The sequence below is a fragment of the Eriocheir sinensis genome, unplaced genomic scaffold (assembly GCF_024679095.1).
Source record: "Eriocheir sinensis breed Jianghai 21 unplaced genomic scaffold, ASM2467909v1 Scaffold427, whole genome shotgun sequence".
Taxonomy (NCBI): Eukaryota; Metazoa; Arthropoda; class Malacostraca; order Decapoda; family Varunidae; genus Eriocheir; species Eriocheir sinensis.
In genome coordinates this window covers 276,189-297,798 of record NW_026111751.1, presented here as the reverse complement: position 1 = coordinate 297,798, position 21,610 = coordinate 276,189, and the positions used below count along the sequence as shown (strand labels likewise).

Sequence of the window (21,610 nt, the reverse complement as noted above, 5' to 3'; positions counted from 1 at the left end):
TACTCTTTTTCTATTTACTCATAATGTTTATAACCTGAGTCTCAGGGCCGTAGTACTAGACATTTCGCCGCCCAAGTTCACATATTTGACAAGGCTTTCATAGGAGTTGTGGGGATTTCCTGGAGTAGTTTTATGACCCTGGTGGTAGTTTGGCCCTTCTTCTGTTCCTTGTGTAGTGCGGCGACTAGGCCTGATGAGGGAGCCTCCCATAACCCACTTGGCCAGTGAGGTACCTCTTTGGCCGACTCAGTAAGGAGTGGCTCTCCCGTCACGCTGGTCGCGGGTTCAATCCCAGGCAGCCAGCGAATACCCTCTCCTTGTCTTGATTAATTTCCCTTGTGTTTCAATACACACAGAGGACGTTTGGGATCATTGAGGCGTAGGAAAGATAAAATCAAAATCTTGGGGCATGACACTTGAACCTAAAGAAACACTCCTTAGAACCCGACTGGTCCCCTCTTTGACCTTTAGAAATACCTAGTTGATGTGAGAGGTGAAAATGTCTCATATTACTGACCTCAGAGTTGAATGGTTGTGAATTGGTCTGAGAAAATGCATTGGATGGTCTTTTCTTGTCCTGCCAACCTTTCATAGCTGCAAGCACTACTGTCCCTCAGAGCACACACACACACACACACACACCTATGCACAAACCTCAGCATGTGATTGGAGGAGGCTAGACTGAAGCTGGTGTGCCATTGAATCCTAAGCACGACTATTTTCTCTTCTAGTTTGGTCCTGAGTTAGTTATAGTGTTGTGTCTGCTGGTTATGACTTGGCAGTGGGGGGTGAAAAGGCAAGTCCTGCTCTCTCAGTCTCTCTCTCTCTTGGCCTAAAGCCCTACTAAAGTCTGTTCTCTTAAGTCCGACCCAAGCTGATAACATAAACCTGAGCGTGTTTGCAAGCTGAGTGCTGACTGGCTGCTGCTGTGGCTTCCAAGTTTTCTTTAACCTGTTTGTGTTTATCTCACGCAGCACTTTCTGCTAATCTGCACTGTGCTTATGACCACACTTAGGTTTATGTTGTCAGCTTGGGTCAGAATTAAGTGAACAGACTTTAGTTGTGATATATAGGAATTGAGCTACACTTGTGGGCTCTTGTGTATGTGTTAGGGTGGAGGTTGTATGTGTATGTGTGTGTGTATTTACCTAGTGATATACAGGATGCTTTACACTGGTCCTGTCTCCAAATTTCAGTTTATAAAGTTTAACTTTAAATTCATGAATATTTTTAGCTTGAACTCAATTTTCTCTATTTCCAAGGTCATTTTAGGTCACAATGTATCTGTGGGGATCTGTGTGTGTGTGTGTGTGTGTGTGTGTCTGCCTGCTTGTCTGTTTGTCTGTTATTTGTGTGCATTTACTTAGTCATAGTATAGAGGATTTTACCTAAGCTTGTGTTGACCTGCCTCCATATCTGCTTTCATACAACTGTACTTACTTTTATAAATTCATGGATGTTCTCAGCTCTGTCTCCTCATCCAGACACTAGCCAGTGTGAATCACTCCAGCAGGGAAGTCAAACCTCATAATAATGATGATAATAATAATAATAGTAATAATAATAATAATAATAATAATAATAATAATAATAATAATAATAATAATAATAATAGACGGTATATGTATATTTTATTTTACTCAACTATATCACAAACCTCCCATTATGGACCACTCTTAACCCGTAAGCTGCGGGACTGAGATTCTGAGTGCGTTGCCTAGTGCGGCTATATCAGCGAGAGATTGACCTTCAATAAATGATATCTAAGTTACATAAACGTGTCATAAATATTACAATACACATATCTGTAGCTCGAAATGTGTTGTATCCTGCATATTTCTTAGATTTTTCTATCACAAAAATGTTTTTCTGGCAGTATCTGAAACTTTTGGCGCCTGTTTGAAAAGCCCGCTTCCAGAAGGCTTACAGCAGCTTACCGCTCAGCCGCCCAGAAGGCGTACAGCAGTTTGCGGGTTAACAGGGAAGCCAAACACAATAATAATAATAATAATAATAATAATAATAATAATAATAATAATAATAATAATAATACAGTATATTTATTATACTTTATTTTACCATCTGGTGTTTCAGGGTGAGATGGAGGTGTGGCCAGACCTGTACACACACCTCACCTCCCAGCTGATGGCCCTGGTGCAGGGCAAGGTGGTGCTGGTGCTGGAGGTGTGGCCAGGCCTGTACACACACCTCACCTCCCAGCTGATGGCCCTGGCACGGGGCAAGGTGGTGCTGGTGCTGGAGGTGTGGCCAGGCCTGTACACACACCTCACCTCCCAGCTGATGGCCCTGGTGCTGGGCAAGGTGGCGCTGGTGCTGGAGGTGTGGCCAGGCCTGTACACACACCTCACCTCCCAGCTGATGGCCCTGGCGCAGGGCAAGGTGGTGCTGGTGCTGGAGGTGTGGCCAGGCCTGTACACACACCTCACCTCCCAGCTGATGGCCCTGGCGCAGGGCAAGGTGGTGCTGGTGCTGGAGGTGACCAGTCTGACCTCACCCAAACATTGTGGCAGGAACTGAGCACCACACATCCACACACTGGTATGCATTCTACCTCCCTATAGAATTCAATTGGGAAAAAAAAAATTGACACATCACTGAAAACTTGAAAAAAAATATTGCACAGAAATCTAAAAAATAGCTTAGACAATTATTATTACATAGTAGGATGATAGTAATATTGATAATAATAATAGTAGTAATAACAACAATAATAATAATAATAATAATAATAATAATAATAATTAGAATGGTAATAAGCAATCCCTGTTGTGTGTGCAGGGTGGGAGCTGCCTGCTGTTCAGGCCAAGAGTGCTGCCCACACCCTCAGTGCCTTGCTGGGCCACCACTGCCCCCCTGCTGGACCCCCCTGCAGCCATCACCAAGGTGGCTGATAGCTGTCTGTCTGTCTATATCTTTCTGTATCAATCTGTCCATCTCTATGCCTGTCTATCTATCTCTGCTTATATCTGTCTTTATCTATCTATCTATCTCAGTCTGTCTATATCCATTTATCTATCTCTCTGTCTGCCTTATCTCTGATGCAGGATTTATTGAACTGTTTTGTTTTAATATTGTTTTTGTCCCTCTTTTTTATTATTATTATTATTCTCCTTACTTTACTGTCACTGTCTATTTTAATTTCCCTATCCATGTCTGCTCATTAAGAGGAAGCTGTTTGGGCCTATAGCATTGTTTTATTTTTCCTTGATGCCCCTTCTTGGATCTCAGAAACAATGTCTTTTTCCTGTAGTTAACCTGCTCTTTTTCTCAACATTGACCTTCCTCTCCCTTCCCTGTCCTCCCCAGCCTTCAGGAGATACTGCTGAGCCTGGTGTATGTCCAACGGGCACACTGGCGCTGCTTCCACTACCAGGGGTCCTTATGCCTGCAGGAGGTGCGGGGCGAGGCTGACCCCAGCACCTTCACCCCAAGCCTCTCCTTCCAAGGCCTGGTGGGTGTCCGGCCCTTACGCCTCAAGACCAGAGACACCATGCAGCTCCTGACACCACAGACCAGCAGCTCAGGGAGAGGATTGGTGAGAAACTGCTGCAGCTGAGGAGGGAAGGTATGTAGGGAGGAAGGGAAGCTGAGTGAGTCTCTGAGGCTGTGTCTGGTGTGTGACGAGCAGGTGGAGCAACACGCAGCCTTACGGAAGGGTAAGTGCACTACACACTAAGGTGTTTTTTCCATTCACAGACAGAACATAATAAAGATAGTCTAAGTACTCTGATGTACCCGAGGCAGCTCTTGGTACCTGCCAGAGTTTTTACCTCAAGAAGACCAAGTTTCCCTCACATATATATCTACTTGGACCAAATTTCTTGTCCACACCAAACCCACTGAGGCAGCACATGGCATCTTTTTACCAGAGCTTTTACCTCAAAAAGACTCAGAGTTTCCCTCACACATACCATTTATAGAGGACTTTGTGGTGCAGTGGTTAGCACACTCGGCTCACAACCGAGAGAGCCCGGGTTCGATTCCTGGGCGGAGTGGAAAAATTTGGGCGGCTTTTCCGATACCCTATGCCCCTGTCCAGCCAGCAGTGAATGGGTACCAGGTATTAATCGGGGGTTGTGTCCCGTCTCCTGGGATCTGTTCCCTTCTATAAAATCCTTCCTCTTCTGTCTCTCTCCAGCATATGACCACAGATGTTGCGCCGACTAAACCAAACTTTCCAACTTTCTGCATACCATTTATTTCACCCAATTCCTTGTTACATATGTCACCCATTCAGGCAGCTTTAATACTCTTTACCAGAGCTAGAAGACAAAGCTTTCCTCACTTATCTAACCAACACTTAACCACCATAACTTTGACCACACATAACCCCTTGAGGCAGCTTTCTACCCTCGTACTAGAGCAACCTTTTTTACCAGACAAGTTTCCCTCACACCACAACACACAGAGGTACACACTAATTCACCCTCTCCCCCCCCCCACACAGGGAACATCCAGAGCGGCCAGAGCGCATCCAGCGGGTGTGGGAGATGCTGGGGCGTGCCGGGGTGCTGGGGCGAGGCCAGCGGCTGCAGGTGGGTGGTGGAGGCACTGTCTATGATGTGTGTGTTCATGTTTATGTCACTGCTCCGCCGTTCACTGTTCCGTTGTTTACTTCTCCTTGTTCGCCTTGCTTAGTATGAGTCTCCCTTCACACCTGCACTGGCTAACACCTGTATAGCCACCCATAGTAAAGCATAGAGGGTATGCAGCTCTCTCTATTCCTTGGACCTGCTTTATAAACTTGATGCAGTGTCAGCCAGTAGGATCAGTTGGGTTGAGTTGAGGCAAAGAAGTTGTTCTCATTGTTGGAATTAGAATTGAGGAGAGAGAGAGAGAGAGAGAGAGAGAGAGAGAGAGAGAGAGAGAGAGAGAGAGAGAGAGAGAGAGAGAGAGAGAGAGAGAGAGAGAGAGAGATATTGATTGATTGATTGATATCTTTATTGGCCATTGATATAATATAATATGTTATAAACATAAACAGTAATAGTACAGCCCAGGTCCATTAAGCAAGAAGCTTTTGTATGGACCAGTTTTAATGAACAAAGAAATATATAAAACATGCAAATGTTTTGGCCTAGTTGGAGACAGTATCTATCATGTATAAGACATAAATACAGCACATTTTAGTTTATTGCCTACTCACACAAATACATGTACATGCAGACCCACATATGTACATACATAATCACATACATACATACATACATACATATACACATACATATACATACATACACATATATATGCAGCCTAGCATACATATACAAATACATACATAAAGAAATGCACATATACGTTCATACAAACAATACACATACACCATATACATACATATGGACATACATACAAACATATATACATACATACATACATACAAATACATACACATATACACATACATATACATATACACACATATGTACACATACACATTCATACGCATCCACATACATACACACACATACATACACAAATACATACACACACACATACATATATACACATACATACACACATACATACATATACATATACATACACACACATATGCTGCATACATAAACACATATACACATACACATACATACATACATACATACATACACATATACATTCACATACACGCACACATACATACACATACATACATGTATATATAGTATTGTAAATAATAATAGTAGAAAATAAAAAGTAATAATAATAATAGTAATAATAATATTAACATGTCTGATTAATGTTCATAACTTTGCAATAAAAATGATTTAATTTTGCCTTTAAATGTATTAATAGAAGTGAGTGATTTGATATCCTGTGGGAGGTTGTTCCAGTGTGTGACGCCCCGCACACTCACACTGTGCTGAGCCTGGACAGTGCGACAGTACGGTACTCTTAGGTCATGTGGTCGTCTTGTGTTGATGTTATGAGACAGTGGCTGGAATATGTTGGTGGGATACACATGTAATGCTTTGAACACAAATAAACAAGTCTGAAGTAATATAAGATCTGGTAATTTGAGAAGCTTGTAGTCACAAAAGAGAGGGTTGGTATGTTCATATTTTGATTTATATGACATTACCTTAATAACTTTTTTCTGTGCAACAAATAGTTGGTCTATAAGTGTTTTGAATGCTCCTCCCCAAAGTGCTAAACAATACAATAACACTGGATATACAGTAGAATAATATATTAGTTTTAGGGAATCTTTAGTTACATTATTTCTAATTCTATATATTACACCTGTGACTTGAGATATTCTAATACAAACTTGCTGTAGGTGAGCTTTCCACGTTAGGTTTTCGTCAATTGTTACACCTAGGAATTTTATGTTGTTGACTCGACTCAATGATTTATTATTTAATTGTACATCAATATTGTCTTGAATTGAATGTATGGAACTAGATAGCATATAGAATGTCTTTGAAATATTTAGTGTTAATTTATTAGCAGTAATCCAATTTGATACATTTATTAGTTCTTTATTTAGAATTGCTATAATATCTTTAATGTTGTGACCCTGTACATATATTGTGGCATCATCTGCAAACAACAAAAAATTTAATTTAGTACTTGTGTATATTATATCATTGACATATATTAAAAAGAGAATTGGTCCCAGAATAGACCCTTGTGGAACACCGCACCTGACCGTACTGTAGGAAGAAGATTTGTTATTGTATACTGTAAATTGTGTTCTGGAGGACAAATAGCTTTTTAAAAAAATTTGAGCTTTTCCACGTATGCCATATATACTTAATTTATGCAGCAAAATGTGATGGGATATGGTATCAAAAGCCTTACTTAGGTCACAAAATACTGTAATTTGATTACTTTTATGATCTAATGTATCATGAATACTTTGGCAAAGTTGGTGAATAGCTAGTTCAGTGGAGTAATTGGATCTAAAGCCATACTGACAGTCGGTTAAAAGTGAAAATTTTGTGAAGTAGTCAATCAATCTAATGGCAATTAATTTTTCAAATATTTTGCTAATGCTTGGAAGGATAGAAACCGGCCTGTAATTATTATAATTAGATTTTTCACCTTTCTTAAATATTGGTATCACTTTTGCTACTTGCAATTGTTTAGGAAAGTAACCCTCTGTAAAACATTTATTTATAATGAACTTTAAAAATGGAGAAATTTCAGTAGTACATTCCTTAAGTACTTTTATATTGATGCCATCAAACCCCGGAGACGTAACTTTTAGATTATTTATAACATCCTTAATTTCTTGCTCTGTTGTGGGTTTAAGAAAGAATGAGAAAGGGACTGGCTCTGGAAGAAAGGACTCAAATGAAACTGAAGGTGGACCGATATCTGAAGCTATTTTGCTACCAATATTCGTGAAGTAGTTATTAAATTCGTCTGCAATATCGCTGTCATTAGATACAGTTTTATCTTGAAAATTCATTGAAGTTGGCAATTTAGATCTATTTATCCCCATTAAATAATGTAAAGTTTTCCATGTTTTTTTAGAGTCACCTGATTGTTCACTAAATTTTTCTTTAAAGTAATTCTCTTTGGCTGTCCTTATAATTGATGTCAACGTATTCCTATATCGTTTAAATATTGTTTCATAGGTTAGTGGCCATTTTGCGTATAACTTTTGTAACTTGTTACGATGTTTTATTGACTTTATTAAACCTGGAGTTATGTATTGCTTGCCAAAATAGAGAGAGAGAGAGAGAGAGAGAGAGAGAGAGAGAGAGAGAGAGAGAGAGAGAGAGAGAGAGAGAGAGAGAGAGAGAGAGAGATATGCAAAACAGATTCTGGATAAAGGAAGGAGATATGGGAGAGAGTAAATGAGAAATAGAGAGATTTATAGATGATGCCAAAGAGATATTAATAAAGAAAGAGTCTAATCCTAATGTAGCCCTTTTCTGCCTCCCTCTCTCCATCCTTGCACAGCCTCCAGGCCCAGCGTGAGGAGGTGGAGCTCCCACACAGCCAGGAACATGTGGCCTTCATGTTCGGGGGGAGGAGGAGCTGCAGACCCTTCAGGAGAACTACAAGTCTGTCTACCTCCACCCGCCACCTACGCCTGTGCCCTGCTCTCGGCCGGCTCACTGCTGCGGGTACGAGGGGGAGAAAGAAGTACCATAAATGCATGTAGGAGAGAGTAATGTTGTGTTCACGATGATAGAGAAAGGAGGAGGAGGAGGAGGAGGTGTGTGAGACAGGAGATGAAAAGGAATGGCATTGAGTCACTCTTCTCTGCTCATGGTTGGGTCTTTATATTGGAGGAGGAGGAGGAGGAAGGAAAAGGAGGAGGAGAAAAAATAGTAAAAGCCTGTAATAGGAAATAATGCTGTATTCAGATTGGAGGAAGAAGAGGATAAGGAGGAGGAGGAGAAGGAGAAGGAAAGAAAATTATAGAAAAAGCCTGTAATCTTTTTTCATTCTGCATTCTATACTTTTTATACACACACTTATATGTACTCTTTTTCTAGTCATAATACACTACCCTCAAGAATGCATTTGGAATTGACAGTAATGAAAGAGGAGGAAAACAATGTAGGAATGATACAATCTCTTTCCTTGAAGGTCGTGGACGAGGTGTTTGCAGGGCTGGCGTGGGCATCATCCGTCCCCCGGCCACCACACCGAGCCGGACCGCCCCCACGGCCTCTGCTTCTACAACAACGTGGCTGTCGCCACCAACAGGCTGGGATGCCAAGGTGGGCGCTGCTTGGCCCTGGCACCACATTAACTCTGCCTTTTATTATCATCATTATCACTCCTTTGTCAAATATTTCCTTCACATCGCCTATTTCTCTTATTCTCCTTCCTTTATCTTGAATCTGTTTTGCATCACCTGTCTCTCTTATTCCTCCTTCTCTTCCATCTCTCCTTCCCTCTTTTATCTGTTATCTCTTTGGTCTTATCTATCTCTCTATTCTTCATTCCCTCTCTCCCATCTCCTTCCTTTATCGTCGTCTTCCTTTTATCTATCTGGCATCATCTATCTCTATTCCTTCTTTCCTTTATCCCATCTCCTTCCTTTATCGTCTTCTTCCTTTTATCTATCTGGCATCATCTATCTCTATTCCTTCTTTCCTTTATCCCATCTCCTTCCTTTATCGTCTTCTTCCTTTTATCTATCTGGCATCATCTATTTATAGTCCTTCTTTCCTTTATCCCATCTCTCCTTCCTTTATCAAAAATCTCTCATCTCCTTTTATCATTTTCCTCCTTCTCTCTCCCTTTCTTTATTGTTCAAGTTCGTTCCATGTTGTTGTGCTTCTGTATGGAAAACTGTATTTCCTGATGTCTCTCCTACAGTCGCTCTTCTTCAATTTCTTACTATTCCCTCTTGTCACACTTCTGTCATGTACTACTAGGTCTTCCCTGTCCAATTTCTCCAATCCCTCTTGTATCCTGTACAATGCTATTAGGTCCCCTCTCTCTTCTTCTCTCCAGTGTTGTTAGTCCCAATTTCTCCAGCCTTTCTTCATAAGTATGTTCTCTCAGAGTTTCTGGTAGTTTGGTCGCTGCTCTTTGTATTCTTTCCAACTTTATAATTTCTTTCTTCAATCTAGGTGACCACACTAATGCTGCATATTCCAGTCTTGGACGTATCATCGATGTTATTAGTTTCTTCACCATTTCTTCATCTAAATATGTAAATGCTGCTTTTATGTTTCTAAGAAGATTGTATGTTTCCCCAGTTATCTGGTCTATATGCTTTCCAAAGGATAGCCTGTTTGTTATGATCACTCCCAGATCTTTTTCTTCAGTTTTTTTCATGATTCTTTCATTACTCAGAGAGCAGTTCCCTGATATTCGTCTGCTGCTCTTACCAAACTCCATCACACTACACTTCTCTGTATTGAATGTCATTTCCCATTTTCGTGACCATTTGTTTATTCTGTCGAGAGCTTGGCTCAGGGCTACACAGTCTTCCTCATTAGCCACCCTCCTCATTATTTTAGCATCATCAGCAAACATATTCATATAGCTTGTCACCCCTTCTGTCATGTCATTTATATATATTGCAAACATAATCAGAGCCAGCACCGATCCTTGGGGAATTCCACTAGTTTCTTCCGTCCAGCTTGATTTATTGTTATGTGTGTGTGTGTATGAGTGTGTGCATGTGGGTGTGTGGTGTGAATGTGTGGGTGTATTTACCTAGTTGTAGTTTTACAGGGCCTGGGCTTTATGCTCGTTTGGCCCCGTCTGTGTGTGTGTGTGTGTGTGTGTGTGTGTGTGTGTGTGTGCATGTGGGTGTGTGGTGTGAATGTGTGGGTGTATTTACCCAGTTGTAGTTTTACAGGGCCTGGGCTTTATGCTCGTGTGGTCCCGTCTGTGTGTGTGGGTGTGGGTGTGTGGTGTGAATGTGTGGGTGTATTTACCTAGTTGTAGTTTTACAGGGCCTGGGCTTTATGCTCGTGTGGTCCCGTCTGTGTGTGTGTGTGTGTGCATTCTACTGTACTCTCAACACCCATCTCTGTGGCCTGCAGGGTGCTGGTTGTGGTCTGGGATGTGCACCACGGCAGCGGCATCCAGCACGTGTTTGTGGCCGAGGCGAGGGTGCTGTACGTGTCCCTCCACCGCCACGACCACGGCCTCTTCTTGCCATCCTCTGAGGACCCAAACTACGACGAGTGGGGACGGGACCTGGCCAAGGCTACAACATTAACATTACCTGGAACAAGGTGAGGGCCATATCTCTGCTGACGAGACACACACACACACACACACACACACACACACACACACACACAAATAAATAAAAAATAAAAAAAATCTGTCAATAAATACCTAAATCAATGAAACATCACATAAATCAAAAAAGTGTTCCGAGGACATTTTTTTTTCATTGCTCTTCTCTGTACCAATAAAAGTATAGCAGGAATTGACTTTTTGCCGCATGCGTGAAGACATAACTTACTAACTCCCAAATGCATGAGTCTCGCCAAAGTGGGTCATTCTGTCTCCTCTTCTCAGGGGAAAGGATGGTGGTGAGCAGGACCTTTTTTAGTGTGTGTGCCTGTGTCAACGCTAGATTTTTTTAGCACACTCGGTCAGCTTTAGTCTCCACCAGTGTCGGTATTCTCAACGCTTCCACCTCCCACCACGTCAACTATTCCCAAAGGCCGAAAAAGACTAGCCCGTCCGCTGCGATTGGCACGGATTTGGCCTTCACTGGTAGCCTGGTTTCCCATGCGGTACTGATGTGGTGGATATTCTCTCCCAAGGTGCAGGACTTTACAGTTTTCTTCATTGAATTGTAGCAGCCACCTTTTGTTCCACTCCTGTAGCTTGGTGAGGTCTTCTGGTTGGAAATCCTCAGTCAGGGGGTTAATTGAGTTTTCATGAGGATTTTTTCATATTCATGGTACAGAAGAAGGGCCACACTACCACCAGGTACAGTACACTACCTCTAGTAATGCCCACAATGCCTATGGAAGCCCTGTTAAATATGTGTACTTGGGTGCCCAAAGGTTTGAGAATACAGGGCCAGTGTAGGTGTGTAGTAGATGCAGACACTTTGTTATTTTACCTTTGAAGTAGATGATGAAAATGTTCTTGTTTCTTTCCTCTTGTGCATGATCAGTGTATTTATTTTACCCCTGGTCACCCTCTACCAGTCTAGGGGTCACATTCTTAAACATTTCCGCACCCAAGGTCACCTGTTTGACAAGGCGTTCATGATAGTTGTGGGCATTTCCAGGAGTAGTTTTATGGCCCTGGTGGTGGTTTGACCCTTCCTCTGTACTGTGAACCTAAAAAAACATGCATCAGAACCCGACTGGTCTCCTTTTTGCCCTCTGGAAATAGTTGATGTGAAGGGCGGAGGCATTTGACAGTTCCAACCTAGGTGTGTAGTAGAGGCAGAGACTTTTTCTACCTTTCATGTAGATGACTACGTTCTAGTTTCCTTTCTCTCGTGCATGTTTGATATTTTTTGCCCCTGGTCACACTTTACCCTTCCAGATGTTGAGTAATGGTCACAAAATGGTTTGCTCGTAGAATCTTTCCAGTAGGGAGGGAGAGGTCAAAATTTTCTGGTTTTCCCTGTGTTAGAATGTTCAGTCTACTAAATTTTCATAAGCAGAATGGGTCTTTTTACATATCACTGCATTCCTTTGACTCTGTGTCCTATTTATTTGTTGAACATTTCACATATTAGCCCGTCCGCTGCAACTGGCATGGATTTGGCTTTCACTGTTAGCCTGGTTACATACACTCCCATGTCTTTCTCTGCCTGTGGTGGATAGTGGAGTGTTTCCCATGTGGTATTAGTGTGCTGGATATCCCTTCACTGGTAGCCTGGTAACATACACTCCCAGGACTTTCTCTGCCTCTGTGGTGGATAGTGGAGTGTTTCCCATGTGGTATTAGTGTGCTGGATATCCCTTCACTGTTAGCCTGGTAACATACACTCCCAGGTCTTTCTCTGCCTCTGTGGTGGATAGTGGAGTGTTTCCCATGTGGTATTGGTGTGCTGGATATCCCCTCCCAGGGTGCAGGACTTTACATTTTTCTTCATTGCATTGTAGCAGACATTTTCGTTCCACTCCTGTAGCTTGGTGAGGTCTGTCTTCTGGCTGGAAATCTGCAGCCAAGGGGTTAACAAGTGTGCTGCACCTTCATGGGACCAAGTTTCCCTTGACCCTTTTTTGGAATTACTTTTACACAGACATTGTTGCAGTTTGAGAATGCTGCTCACTGGTCGCTTGCTTCATGTCCTACTCTCTGACCCTCACCGGACCTGCCTTTGACCTGAGAGCTCTTCATGTCCAAATACTATGCCTAGATAGATAGATAGATAGTGTGATAGGTAGGTACTCCCAGTTATCTCCTGACATTTGCTGTATTACCTTTCATGAATTGATAAGTTTATCTGTACTGTGTTCATTGACCTGGTAGTGAAGACGTCAGATGGAGTCTTTCAATGCTGCATCTTTTAAGGTTAATCAGATGATGACAACTATGAGCCAGGTGCCCAGAGTTTGTTTTTTCCCAAATAAATGAACAGCTATTTTGAGAGAGGTTGTTTCCCTCAAGAGACAGGAACCATTCAGGAAAAGGGAGAGAAGGAAGAGGGAGAGGAAAGAAATGCAATGCAGTTTGCTTACTGTGAGACAAACAGAATAAATGGACATAACAACAGCATCACCAAGGTTGTATTAAAGGGAGGTAAAGTAGATAGAGTCTGTCCTTTCTCTCCCCAAAAAATACATAGACACATCACATGGACCAGGAACAATTTTGGCACAATATTTTACTCATCCATAATTGCCTAAGTGGCCAAAAGAGAGATCAGTTTCAGGTGTCTTGATTGTTCTAAATACCTATTCAAACACATGTTAACCAACTTGAAATAGTGCTCCAGCCCTCACCTGGAAAGAAAGAAAGGAAGGAAGGAAAAGGAGGCCTGGAAAGATGGTAGGAAGGAGGAGGAGAAAGAGGAATAATTAAATGGAGAAAGAAGGGAAGAGTCCAAGGAAATTTAGGGAAAGAAGGAATGATAAAAAGGAAACTAGGCTGGCTGGGAGAGAGAGAGAGAGAGAGAGAGAGAGAGAGAGAGAGAGAGAGAGAGAGAGAGAGACACTTGATTCATCTCTTTCACCACCCCGTGTCTTTCCTCCCAGCTACAAATCAGAAAATTGACCCTCGAGTACTAAGTCCTGTGAGCATTTTTCTCCCTACACTGGTGCTGAAGTATTGCATTTTCATTCAGTCACAATTACCTGACACTTTTTTTCCTGTTATGATTCCCAGTGATCAATGTCTAGATCCACACAGCCCTGTCCAGCACATGAAGGTTCACCCTGCTATCCAAGCTCCCAATGCAAGAATCAGTTATGGTCCTCAGCTCTGGTATTTCATCGTCCACTGTCCTTCCTCCCAGCCACAGTTCAGGAGGAAGAAGTCGTGTTTACTAAAGCCACAGTGTTTTTCTTGTGTTGTTTCAGAGTGGCATGGGTGACGCAGAGGCTCTCACTCAGGTGGTGCTGCCCGTGGCCTTCCAGTTCAACCCACAGCTGGTCCTGGTCACTGCCAGCCTTGATGTTGGTGCGGGGACCCACTTGGAGGTTGGTGGATGGTGTCACTATCTGTATGACTACCTGCTGCTGCCTCTTTCTCTTTTTCTGTCACTATCTGTTCAGTTCAGTTCTCTCTCCATAATTATATTTTCAGTTCATGGTCGGGAGTTTTGGCTTCATAACAGCACTCCCTGGTGCACTCCTTCACTGTTTGGGTTTCTTGTTTTCCTCTCTTTATTCCTTTAGTGTTCTTTCTTATCCAAAATTTCTGTATTGTTCTTTTTGCTTTTTTTATTTATTTATTTATTTATTTTTATCTGCCTTAATAACACATCTTCAGGGGCTGCCATGTGTATGCAATGAAGCATTTTGTAGTCTCCTTATATTGTATCCTGGTGTATTGTCATCTCAGACCATTGCATTCCATAGTGAAGAACTCCCTTCCTCTTCCTCACCCCCATTCCTCCCTTCATGCATCTTTTGGACCCTTCTTTTCTTGTATTAAATCAACTCTTTTATCACTCATTAATTACTCCATAAATGATCTCACCGTCTCGTATCCCTGGTAGCGTGATCCGGCTTAAGTTGTTATTGGAGACTGGTGTTCGGGGATAAACAAGGGAAAAAGAAAATATACATTTATTTAAAATTAAATTAAAGTAATTGCCTTACGCAATATTCTATGCTCAGACGATCATAACACTGGCATACTCAGCAATGGATGCAACATATGACAAACGACATGTCTTAAACATAATACTACAATATGTGCTCAGTTGTTGCCAATAATAATAACATTCGTCGTTCCACAAGCAGTGGTTTGTATCTCTCTGCTTACATCACAATCATTATGTACTCTCTTCACAAAATCCTACTACACATTCCTATAGTATAATCTACTACAAGTCACGGAAGCACCAAATACCACACCCAGTGGTTTTACCTTTGCTTTACATCGCAAACAAATAATCACAATCCTGTCCCACTCGCAATCCTACTTCACATCTCCTACATTATAATCTCCAGGACAATACAGTCGGTTTCCCTTAGATTCTCGAATTTCTACTCACGACTAAGATCACAACAGCCATTCTCGGCTGAGTGAGTAGCAGGTCTGCTTGAGGCGAGAACCAAGCTCGGTCTACCCATACCACTGATTTCTAGGCCACATTTTTCTTTGCTTGAGGCGGACTTACATCCTTGACACGCCCTTAATTTTCTACATAACCAATGGCCAATACTTCCTGTCACACCCATCTGCTCGCTCATTATGTTGTATTGTTTTACTTTTCCTGCTATTCGTGAGTCAGTCTTAAGACTCCCACAGCGATTTTTCTGTTAAATTATTGGCTCATAACATGTCGCCACGACTGACGTCACGGGTCAGAGTCTTTTTCAATGGTTGTTCACACTTTCTGACCACGCCCACTGGGTATCTGTTTTATGTATCTGAGTCTGGGTATCTGTTTTCCTTTACCCTCGTTGTTTCCCCTCTTTTGTACTTGAGATGTTTACAGTTATACATGTCACCCTTCTTGTTAGTGTTTGTCCTGTCAGATGTTTACACAGTTGTATATCTCTCATTCCTCTCTGGGTATCTGTTTTCCTTTATCCTCGTTGTTTCCCTCTTTGTTAGTGTATGTCCTATGAGATGTTTACTCTGTACTGTTATGGCTCTTGTTTGTTCGTTTTCTGGTTCCCGACATACTTCCCCTTCCGGAAGATCTCACAGGTGTTGGTGGAGAAGATACGCCTTGCAATGTCTGCAGTTGGCTTGAGTCTGAAGTAGGCAGCGTCGTGCGTAGCGCAGGACATAGGAATACCCCACGGCAGACGTCACCAGCAGTAGAACCAGGATCACGACATGGCGAAGACAATCCACCAATGGATTACGGGTTGAAAGGGCTGATCCGGCTCGACCACATAATTTCGGGGCTGCAAGCCAGCTGTTAGCTCCTGTAGGGGGATGGACTCAGCACTGCGAAGAGAACCTTGCCGAAGCGTCAATATACCACTACCTGTCAAGCTGACAGTATGTCTGTTTACAGGATTGGTAGGGCATGTGAGTGTCAGAGTGATGGGGGAGGCTAGTGAACAGGTCCAGTAGCCAGGACATTTTATAAACATAGGGGGAAATGTTTTCAAGACTATTGTGTGGCAGAGGTTGATCACTGACTCATGATTCAAGAAAACAGCTGATTCACAAGAGGCTGCGTGACTAGCCTCATGGACGGGGCCTGTGGGAGGACAAACTAACATATGGTTATTCTTGTTACAGTGTTTTATACTAGAAAGCATAAAATATATTTTCCTATTCTCACTGAAGGCAATACATCTTGAAGCAACACTATACATAAGAAAGTAAGTGCTATTCTGCACAGAAAATGGAAGGGAGTCGATTCGAAAGACATCAAAGGTGTCAATCGGATCTCCTCGCAAAGGTTTGGTGAAATAGAAATTACGAGAATCGTGCAAAGCCGTTGTCCTGGAGGACAGTTATTACATCCCTATATAAAGCTAAGAAATCAGGAACTGCAAGGCACAAAAGACCTGGAGGCCGAACCTAGGCTTCCTTTAATGTGCTGAACAACTGTTTGTCTCACATAATGGTTGGAGTTATGTATGTTTGCAGGGGAGCCTGCAGACTCAACTTTAAATCTTGTATACCTGGTCTTATGTGTCTCAATGCTAAGTCAAAATACAACAATGCTTGTAGGAGCTTTTTTCTCTTCCTAATGCCATAGTCTATATTAAAATGGCGCACAACTTGGTTCAATACATCTACAGCTGAATATAGCCTATTAAAGGCAGATTGCATGACATGCATATTACTTAATGATGTTGAGTTTTCCATAATAAACATTTAACTATATAAAATTTTCTCAGTTAATGACTCTAGTACTCTACTTTTCCATGAATAGCATCAACTTGAGCCTGGGTCGCGGTACCAAATAGGGTATTAGACAAGGATCCTCAAAAAAAAGTTATTTCCTGTTTTTTTTTTTTTTTTTTCTATAATTCATAAAAGCATGCAGCTTGTTTTGAATAGTGGTCATCACATAGCCTAAAACTTTTCTTAGATGATGCGACAATGAACTGAATTCGTTTTCAAAATTAAAGAGTGTGTATTTTATTGCTTTTACAGCTGGATACTCAGGTGACATTTGAATAACATTTCAAGTAACGAAGCAGTTAAAATCCGTGCTTTATATAATGCAGCTAAAACATCTTCTGTGAGGCTAAACGGTACTATAGTCTCTGTCTGGGAGGACTATAATATAGATATGTTGGTGTGAAACTTTGGCCAGCACGTGTTGGGGACTCCTGTTGTGTCATTGAGTCATACACCGAAAGAGTCAAATCAATCTGTGGTTTATTTCGTCATATTTCCGCTCAATTATTGCATTTTCATCCTTATACATTATTCCTGTTTTATATTGTATTAGTTTTGACACTACATTAGGCAACTCTTGTACCGTGCAAGAGCGAAGGCTTTATCTATGCCGAGGTGGCTCTGAAAGTTTGGGAGTAACCTGAGAAGGTAGGGCCTGTGCATCAGCTGTTTATTGCTGTTGTAGAACGAACATTATTTAATGTGTCATGAGTAGCAGTCACCTCTCCGCTACGAGTTATTATTTTCGGTAGAATTTTTCTCAGCGATTTCAAGGTTGAGCAATGCAAAGAATAGTCAGTGTCTGTCTCTGGATTTAAAGGGTATGCTCGCCTAATCGTTGGACATTGCTGCACGTCGATGCAATCTTCATGAAGGACTTTTACTGTATCGGTGGGGACCGTTGAAACCTTACTAGTCCTGAGGTTCCTAATTTCTACCATTATATCACTGATCTTCTCTATTACCCAGTAGGGTCCATCAAAAATAGGTTACAACTTTTTATTTACTTTTTTCTGTGGTCTCGTTTTAGGAACACTGTCTCCAACGTTGATAGTTTTGATTTTGAAGCTTTGTATTTCTTTTCTATTTCTTCTTTACCTTTTTCAATGTAATCCTGGCATCTATCATAAACTTTATTTGCAATTGCAGCCATTTCCTTTTCATAGGAGTCAATATCACAAACTTTCCTTGCATTACATCTATTTCCTCTTCATAGGAGTCAATATCACAAACTTTCCTTGCATTACATCTATTTCCTCTTCATAGGAGTAAATATCATAAACTTTCCTTGCATTACATCTATTTCCTCTTCATAGGAGTAAATATCATAAACTTTCCTTGCATTACATCTATTTCCTCTTCATAGGAGTAAATATCATAAACTTTCCTTGCATTACATCCATTTCCTCTTTATAGGAGTAAATATCATAAACTTTCCTTGTAATTACAACCATTTCCTCTTTATAGGAGTCAATATCATAAACTTTCCTTGCAATTGCAACCATTTTCTCTTTATAGGAGTAAATATCATAAACTTTCCTTGCAATTACAACCATTTCCTCTTTATAGGAGTAAATATCATAAACGTTCCTTGCAATTACATCCATTTTTTCTTTATAGGAGTCAATATCATACCAGGGCTGTTGAATTTTTTTTTTTTTTCTAACATAGTGTTGGGTACAGGAGGATCTCTAAAAATCCTCTCTCTGTCTCTCTCGATAAAATGGGGACACCTTTATGGTGCGATAATACGCAGCATTATAGGCCAAGATGTCTATAAGTAGCATTATATCCCAAACGGACACATTTCCTAGAACATTCTCCTCAAAATGTTAACAACAGTATAATTTGCGCGCTTTATTATTCCATTTCCATTTGTATGGTAAGCCGTTATTCGCGTGTCGCACAGGTAGCTTCTAATTTATCTCCTGCATCACGGAATTAACGAACTCTGAACCTTGATCTGTAACAACTGTCTGAGGAACACCGTGTACACAAACAACATCCACGTACAACGCCCTTGCCATTTCGCGGGCTTCCTTACTCCGTAAGGGTACTGTAATCAAATACCTTTTAAAAACATCAACTATGGGCATTACGTATCGAACCCCATTGTCCGATACACCCATGGGACCCACAAGGTCCATGTGTATATTCTCAAAAGGAGCGGTGACGTCTGGATAATGCCGCCAGGGAGCAGGGTGCAAGTTCCCAACTCACTTTTAAAACGACTACCATGACGCACTTCCTTACATAATTCTCTACATCCCGTTTCATTCCAGGCCAGAAAGCGAACTTTCTACACCGACATAACGTAACTTTGGTTCCTCCGTGCCCTGCAGTGGCAACGAATGAGCCTTGGAAATACTTGGGGGGTAAAATCACCACCTTAGTGGCTTCTCCGTACGGATTCACTAAAACACATCATTTATTTCCACCTGTAACTCTGACAGGGGCGGCATCTCACATTATGCCCATCTTCAACACAATATAACACATTTTCCACCTGTACCTCTAACAGGGGCGTCTTCAACACAATATAACACATTTTCCACCTGTACCTCTAACAGGGGCGTCTTCAACACAATATAACACATTTTCCACCTGTGCCTCTAACAGGGGCGTCTTCAACACAATATAACACATTTTCCACCTGTACCTCTAACAGGGGCGTCTTCAACACAATATAACACATTTTCCACCTGTACCTCTAACAGGGGCGGCATCTCACATTATGCCTTTTTTCTCTGAGTCTTTGCTCAATTTTCATTCATGGGGCTTCCTTCTTTTAGCAAACTTATATGCTGGCTGCTCATCATGCAGCTCACTAATCTCCTGAATACTCCAGTTAAGTGTGTGGCCAATACACTCACTATTCAGGTCCATACATATCATATATTTTATTTTCTCATCTTTCGGCGCCTGTTTCTTTTTCTACACTAGTGCCCCTCATTATCCACGTGTTCCACGGTTTTTGTTGTTCCCCATCTACAAACATTATCGCGCGTGTCCTTCTAATTCAATCTCAGTGTCCTGTTGAGCCTTCATCCTTGATAAAAAAATCTGCTACTATATTTTCCTTGCCAGGCAAATGATTGATTGTGAAACCATACTCACTCATGAGAGTCTGCCATCTAGCTACCCTGCCGTTGGGACTAGCTACCTGTAACAACCATACTAAAGGTCTGTGACCCGTGTGGATCTCAACAGGGTAACCCAGTAATAATGGGCGGTTTACGTGTAACCCATGAATTACAGTTAAAGCCTCTCGTTCAACTATACTGTACCACTGTTCTGCCGTATTCAATTTCTCACAAAAAAAAGATACAGGTCTTAGTTTATCATCATTATCCTGTTATTGCAATACTCCACCAGTATTGTAGTAGGACGCATAGAGTGACTGTACCAAGCATTCTATCCTTAAGGGTTGAGAACGCAATTTTTGCTTCATCTGTCCATATGAGTGGAGTTTTATCTTCTTCTTGAGTGTACCTTTCTTCCCTTTATAAATCTTTAGAAAAGGAGCAACAATTTATGAATAATTTGCAATAAATTTGCGATAATAATTAGTCAATCCAAGAAATGACTGTAAACCATGAACAGTTTGGGGGGCCGGGACGTTTTGTATGGCCTCCAGCTTTGCTAGATTGAGGTCTTATTCCCTCTGAGCGGATGGCATGGCCCAGGTAATCTACTTTGTCCTTAAAAAAGTTACACTTCTCCATCTTAAGAGTCAGTTTGGCTTCTTTTAAGCGATCCAGAATTTGTTCTAAGTTATCTGCGTGATTAGAAAATATATCGCCCAGGATAATTATGTCATCAAGGTACACCTGAACCTTGTTACCTAATAGTCCTGTAAGGACAGTGTTATTATTTTCTTGAAGCAGGACGGGGCTGTTTTAAGGCCAAAGGGGAGGGAAGTAAATTCCCAATGTCCTGCTGGAGAAGAAAATGCCGTCTTCTCTCTGCTGATTTCATCTAGGGAGATTTGATAGTAACCCTGTTTCAAGTCTAGGCATGAAAAAAGATTACTATCTCCCAATTGATTGAGTATGGTAGTTATATTAGGGAGTGGGTACCGGTCGTCCCGTAGTGTTTTATTGAGGCCCGGAAGTCCAGACAAAGTCGTAGTACTCCATCTTTTTTTGGCACTGGGATAAGTGGGGCATTATAGGGTGATCGCGAACGGCGAATCACACCCTGTTGCTGGAGCGATATAAGTTGTTTATTTACTCTGTCATGATAACTGATAGGAATGTTATATGGACGCCTGTACACTACTTCATCAGTGTTTTGCTTGATGGTGCTTAAAAAAATAGGGCGTTACTGTTAATGGTTCTTGTTCTGTGGAAAACACTGTTATATATTTATCTATTAAGGACTTTAAAACCTGATTCTCTCTCTTCACTTGGGAATTTAGCGTCAGCAATTTGATAGAGGCTTTTCTTCCTTGCTTCAAGCTCTGCGGGCTTCAAGTCTGTCTTAACTGTGTCAGCAGTCTGTACACTAGATACTTGTGGCAGATCAGCGTATAGCTCATGAGTGACAGGCTTCACAAATCCTAACATTGTATTATCATCTATCTTTACACTCACTTTCAATATTCAAATACGGCACAGTGACATAAGATCTTTGATTGTCAGATGAAGGGGTTAACTTAACTATCCCTGAGCACAAGACTCTAGCCTGAGGAGTA

General features: G+C 41.5%; 1 protein-coding gene across 2 annotated transcripts in view; it reads left to right on the top strand.

The window, feature by feature from the left end:
• The first annotated feature begins 2,798 nt into the window (after nt 1-2,798).
• The window catches only part of LOC126992247 (polyamine deacetylase HDAC10-like), a 27,573-nt gene continuing 8,761 nt past the window's right edge, over nt 2,799-21,610 (top strand). Inside the window, exons 1-7 of one of the 2 annotated variants that reach the window (XM_050850915.1) lie at nt 2,799-2,904; nt 3,328-3,677; nt 4,469-4,556; nt 7,933-8,099; nt 8,569-8,702; nt 10,488-10,682; nt 13,950-14,069. In XM_050850915.1, the coding sequence (XP_050706872.1) occupies nt 7,980-8,099; nt 8,569-8,702; nt 10,488-10,682; nt 13,950-14,069 (569 nt within the window). In that variant the 5' untranslated portion in view covers nt 2,799-2,904; nt 3,328-3,677; nt 4,469-4,556; nt 7,933-7,979. Of the gene's footprint in view, nt 2,905-3,327; nt 4,557-7,932; nt 8,100-8,568; nt 8,703-10,487; nt 10,683-13,949; nt 14,070-21,610 lie in introns of both variants that reach the window. The other variant, XM_050850914.1, reaches the window with a different exon arrangement.